This window comes from Alligator mississippiensis, chromosome 4, assembly GCF_030867095.1.
Source record: "Alligator mississippiensis isolate rAllMis1 chromosome 4, rAllMis1, whole genome shotgun sequence".
NCBI lineage: Eukaryota > Metazoa > Chordata > Crocodylia > Alligatoridae > Alligator > Alligator mississippiensis.
In genome coordinates, this window is record NC_081827.1 from 210,728,181 (window position 1) to 210,734,463 (window position 6,283).

Below are 6,283 nucleotides of genomic sequence, written 5' to 3' on the forward strand. Positions count from 1 at the left end.
ATTGATGGAGTTGTCCTCCCCATCTCTTAAAATGAGTTGCTGCAGTGAGCTCTATATAGAACTATGTTTTATTTTGGGGTTTTGCGGCCATTGGATTTGTTGTAGAGTCCAAATCATTTTCACAGAATTGTCCTGAACCGATGCTTTCATATAAAGTTGTCTAGACTTGATTGTTGTGAAGAAAACCTCGAAAACATGAGCAAAATATAAAACAATGCACAGACTTGTTTTTCTGTGTGTGATGACAGCCTTAAATTATAATTAGATATGAACTGACTTACTCATTTCAATGGGCTTTAAGTCTCAAACCAAATATGACAATTTAAATGGTAGTATCATTAACTATTTCACCACTTTCATTTTAGCAGAACTATTCAGCTGTCATGCTTATCCTAAACTGCTTCTTAAGCCTCCCCAAGGTGCCAGAAGGCCCATCTGTCCCCTTCCCAGCTGCCAAAACCTCCAGCTTCTGCCATGTGGTTATCCTTGACTGGTATGCCAGGCTTTGGAATATTAAAAACCTAAAAAGGTGGGCATTTTAAAATAAATGGACATCGGCATCCAAATAGTGCAAGCTACTGTACTGATTTGTATTTTTCAACTTCCTTTTACTTTGAATGCAACCTTTCATCCTGTAAATGAACTTGCTGCTAAATTTCCAGTCTGTCTTTGTCCTGTAGAATTCAGCAATCTTGTTTAACAATTGAGGTCCAGCTTCTTATGGCATATGTGGACTTGGACCAAACTGAGAACCATTCAAATTAGCATACAGATCACTTTGGATGCACTTTTTTCTAAATCCTGTGAATAGAATTTACACTATTGAGGAAACTCAAAGTAGATGTGCTAAATTATTTTATTTTACTTACTTTTTAAACAGAGGTGCCAATTTGGGGAAGAAGAAGCAACACATCTGTCACATACCTGGGTGTGGAAAAGTGTATGGGAAGACTTCACATTTGAGAGCTCATCTCCGTTGGCATTCTGGAGAGCGTCCCTTTGTTTGTACTTGGATGTTCTGTGGTAAAAGGTTCACTCGCAGTGATGAATTACAGCGACACAGAAGGACACACACAGGTTATCTATTTGTGATTTTAATAAATTTTATAGGAGGAATATGAAGGCTTGAAATCTTACAGACATTTTCTTTTTGCATAAAAAAGTATTCCATTGGCCTCATAGTAAACCCCGGTCTTGTATCAAAGAACAAAATTTAGCCTATAGTCTTTTTCTTCCATAGGAATATTTAGATCTGTGTGGGGTTTTTTTGGTTCTCTGGCATTTCCAAAAAAAAAACCAAACCCAAACTTTTCTGTCATCCTGATATTGAAAGCTTTGGGAATTTTTGGTGAATCATTCCGGTTTCAAAGTGTTTTGGTTGACCCAGAATTAAACTTTTGTTTCAATTTTAGGCAATTTGTTTTTTAACATAAGCAAAGAAAATTTGGAAATAAAAGGCGAGTTAGTTTTTGTGCATTGGACTGCACTTCCCATGTAATAATCTTTCCTGCCTAGTATTTGCATCGGTCTCAAACACTTCTGTTTCACAGTACACCTGTGCTTTGTTGTACAGACTGCAAGAGGATTTACCAGTAGAGGCAAATGAAACTATAGAGGCAGCATATTAGGTCTGAAGCAGGTTATTGATGGTGCTTTTTCAGTTGCCAATCAGGTCCCTTAAAACTCATTAGGGAAACTAATTTTTTAAATTATTTTTAAAAAACCTTTTGTGTAATACAGGTTAGTTAAAATTAAAAAAAATAAAAGGTCGGTTTCAAGATATTCAAACTTTTCTATTTTTGTGATTTATGCACATATTTACTAATGTTAAGAACAATCTTTCTTTGTTATCCTTGTAACAGGTGAGAAGAAGTTTGTCTGTCCAGAATGTTCAAAACGCTTTATGAGAAGCGACCACCTTGCCAAACACATTAAAACACATCAGAATAAAAAAGGTATTCACTCTAGCAGTACAGTGCTGGCATCAGTAGAAGCAACACCTGATGATACTTTGATTACTGCTGGAGGAACAACACTTATCCTTGCAAATATTCAACAAGGTTCTGTTTCAGGAATAGGAACTGTAAATACATCTGGCACCAGCAATCAAGATATTCTTACCAACACTGAAATACCTTTACAGCTTGTCACAGTTTCGGGAAACGAGACAATGGAGTAAATATTACACAAAATACCTATTAATTGTGGTTATTTTTATACAGTAGTGAGAAGAATATTGTTCCTAAGTTCTTAGATATCTTTTTATTGATGTGCAAAAATTTTTGGATTGACAGTAACTTGGTTATACATGACACTGAAATGCCTTACTTTGTATGATATTCCATAGTATATTAAAATGGTAAAATTGCATGGGTTTTGTAGGTACTTTTGGAATCTAGAAGAGATGAAATTTTACCAAGTTATATTAAAAAATGAATTTAACGATGGGAATGGTAGTCTAACCAAATGCATCAATCCTGTGTGGTTTAGTGTAAAAATGAGAACATGTTGGTATTTATCTATTGTAAGATAAAAGAAGTTGATGAGTGAAAAGAAATCATGTTATGATAAAAGAAATTTTGTAATTTTCTTGATGACTGGAATTTTTATTATGCATAACTGACAAATCAAGTTTCCAAGCAAATGTTACATAGTGTAGGCTTTACTTAGCTCATCAACTTGTCATTTTGAAGCTAATTATTTTAATTAGGTTAACTATGTACAATATTTTAAGCATTACTCTTGTAAGATTTTGAAAACTACATTTTAACATGGAACTCTAGGGATAGTCACCTTTTAAATCCTGTTGAAAAGCCATGTTTAAGATTTAATTTGCCAAAATGATGTCTTGTTAATATTCTTTCAATAACCAAGTTGGGCAATATAACCAATGTTTAAAAAAATTAAATTGTTTAAAAATGTATAGGTTGAGGCATTTGGGTGGTAAGGCAAATGTTGTAGTGGAATATATCCCTTTTTCTTGAACATTGGAGGACCAAAAATAAGGTGTATTGCGTCTCAGCAGTGATTTTTTTTTTTTTTTTAAATCAAATCTTGTTTCCAAAACATCTGTCTGCCAGGGCCTTAAAAGCCATCATGTAAATTACCAGTAAAAATATAACATATGCAAATATAACAGAAAATCACTTCCATAGTGACAATACTCCCAACCATATGGATATAGTCATAGTGTACTAGGGGTTTTACAAGGTTTTTTGTTTGTTGTTTAGCTTTTGGTTAGTCAATCTGCATTTAAATATCAGCCATCTTTCCTTTGCTTCTTCCCTTAAAAATTGTATGTATCCAGTACATTTAACTGATAAACATATGTTTTTTATTATGCTGAATTTTTTCTTTTTATTTTTTAATTACTGTTTATATTTTCAATTATAGAAAAATGTACAAAATGAAGTTACATAGCCAGTCTGTAAGTGCTATACCATTTTCCAAAAATGTACAACAATAATTATAGCAGTTCACCTATTTGCAAACATTTGGAAATCTGTTCATTTGTTATTCTTAAAACCACCTCAGATTTAAAGGCTACCTTATTGTACGTTTAAAGTGTATTATAACAGTGTGGTAGTTAATAAAACACTATTTTTTTTCTTTTGACTTGAAGTTTACTGTATTCCTTTGTATTAATTAACAGGGTATAGTTTGCTAAACTTCTAATAGCTTTAACTTTCCTTCAACAAAGTTCATAATGAAATTACTTGTGTATTTTTTCAACTGTTTTGCTATACTTGATTCCAGAAATGCCTGCTGAATAAGGCAGGATCAGCAATGGCAATCTAGTCCTTTCCTGACAAGCGGGCTCCTGAAAGGCTTAATGTAACAAATTGGAGCTATGCTAGAAGAACAAACCTCATTTTAATCTTTTTTTCCAATCCTTAACTCAGTGGTTTGGCTATTTTCCACATACATATTTTGTATTTTTCAGGGGGTAATTTATATGGTACCTACCCTATATGGTAATTTATATGGTACCTACCCTATATGGTTCCTACCCTGGTGCTTGGCAGGACACAAAAACGTGGTCTCGATCCTAATGAAAGAGAAGGTAACAGATTTTAAGAGCCATATTAGTTATGTGTATCAATATACTTGATAGGGAAGTGTTTCAAGGGATTTGAACAAAAATATCTTAGCCTTTTGGCTGACTGGGAAGCTGACACCTGGGAAAAAGATATTGGGGAGTACTGAGAAGCTTTTGTTGGTGTGAAAAAAAAGTAAGTAATGACAGTGGTTACAGATAATAGCCAAGTTGTCCATGGCTCTAAAATGAGCACAGTATAAGAAGGTTGAATTTGTGGAGTAAAAGGGGGAGACGTCTTGAAAGCACCAAAAGAGAGAAATGATCAATGCCAGACCGTAATGTAACTTTGAATATATTGGATGGAGCAAACTGAAGAAATTCAAGGCAGGTGATCAAGGTGTTTTGTGCCTCTGACTGAAAGTTTAGTAATTCCTGTACAGAGAACCAGAATGTGACAGTAGCCTGTAAGAAAAGAGGAATCAATACTGTGTTAGCCCAAAGTCATGTGAACCATGGGTGTTTATCTAACATGGCTGATGAGGAGGGGAAATGGTTTTAGAGAAAAGAGCAGTTTTAGCCATATTGGGTGTGTCTGCACATGCGCTTTAATGCACAGTAGCCTATTTTACTGCTTATTAGAGCATCACATCAAAAATGCTAATATGCTAATGTGCAGTAAAATTAGGCTACTGTGCCTTAAGCATCACTAAAAAAGTCCACTTTCTCTACTGTGCATTAGGGCAGCCTAATGCACATTTTTAAATACCTCACAGGTACTAAATTTTAATGCACAGTAACAAAAGTGCATTAACAAACGTGTAGATGCACCCACTGTGTGTTGGTGGCAAGACTTACAGGAAAATATCTCAGGCAATTGGCTGTTATGTCTGGATAGGGAAGAGGTTTAGAATGGAAGTAAACTGGATTCTGATTCATGAGACGTGCGAGAGGATGACAACGGGGAGTGAAGATGGTGATGAAGAAACAGGAAAGAATAGTGAGAAACAGATGTGAGCAGGTAACAATGCTGAAGATAATGGATGATGTAGCAGGAGAGCAAAATGAAGGAAACCAGCAGGATGAGGTTCAGTAAAGAAACCATGGTGATTTCAAATGTCATATACAAGTCCATGAGGTTGAGAATGAAGGACTCTTAGTTAAGGGCAAGAATAAGTAATTTGTGACGCTTAAGCTTTGGAGCAAGAATGGGCAAAAGCTGACTAATTAAACCAAGATTTAATTATTCCACCATTACTTCAGAAGCCTTGGTTTTTTCAGACCCATGAATTGTGGTTCCACGTTGAAAATTATGTTGACTTTGTTTTTTATAGATACAAGTCCAAGCTGATTTTACAGGTCTGGCAGCACAATATGTAAATCATGCTAGATTTTCTTGCACTATAGTATAAGATTGTATAGGATAAGATTTGCACTGTAATTAGAGCATAATTAGTATTTGTTGATGCCTTGAACCAGCATAGAATCCAGTTTTTTTCCAATGCTCAGTTTCTTCTTTCTCTCCCCCAGTTGATTTCCTCTATGCTACTCTTTAGGACCAGAACCCCAAATCTGTCTGCATGCCCCGTGCTTTTTTCCTATCTAATTGCACACTACTCAGTTTCTGCAAATGGCATTTTCTATGCGCAATAATCCTAAAATCCCTCAAACATTTTAGTTTTTCTTTGCAGTCAACAATACTTCCCACAGATATGACCAAGGGCCCCTCCAGTGGTTGTTTTTGTAGTGCTACAAAATTTGTGGCATCACAAAATATAAAGTACTGTGGGCAGCCACATAGTCAAACCCCCCTGGCTGGAGAGTGACAGAGTTGCCACAAAGATGCATTCTCTAGCCAGGGTGCAACAGGTGGTTCTTCCATAGCTTCCCCTGCCCTTGGGGAACTTTAAAGAGCTTGCATGGTAGAGAGGCTCAAAGAAAAGCTTGCGTGTCCTTTAAAATTTCCAGATCCCTGATAGCCTACCAACCAGCTGAAGCCAGTATCAGGCTGCCCAGTAATGCTTTAAAGTTCCTGGATTGAAGGCAGCTCTGTCACTGTCAGGTGGCAAGGAATGATGGGGCTCCCTGTGAGCCTCTGGGGGTGAGAAGCGCTGATTGGAGGTCTGTCCTGATCCACCTCCATCCCTTCATCAGCCTCTGCTACTGTTTGCAAGGGACCTCACTTTTGCCACCTACCTGGGGCTTTCCCCAGGTGCCTTGCATGCTGTGTAGATCTGTGCCCTACCC

At 36.4% G+C, this 6,283-nt stretch overlaps 1 protein-coding gene across 1 annotated transcript in view; it reads left to right on the forward strand.

The window, feature by feature from the left end:
- The window catches only part of SP3 (Sp3 transcription factor), a 35,211-nt gene extending 31,596 nt beyond the window's left edge, over window positions 1-3,615 (forward strand). Inside the window, exons 6-7 of the mRNA XM_059727278.1 lie at window positions 881-1,077; window positions 1,863-3,615. Of these exons, the coding sequence (XP_059583261.1) occupies window positions 881-1,077; window positions 1,863-2,179 (514 nt within the window). The 3' untranslated portion in view covers window positions 2,180-3,615. The remainder of the gene's footprint in view (window positions 1-880; window positions 1,078-1,862) is intronic.
- Window positions 3,616-6,283: the final 2,668 nt, after the last annotated feature.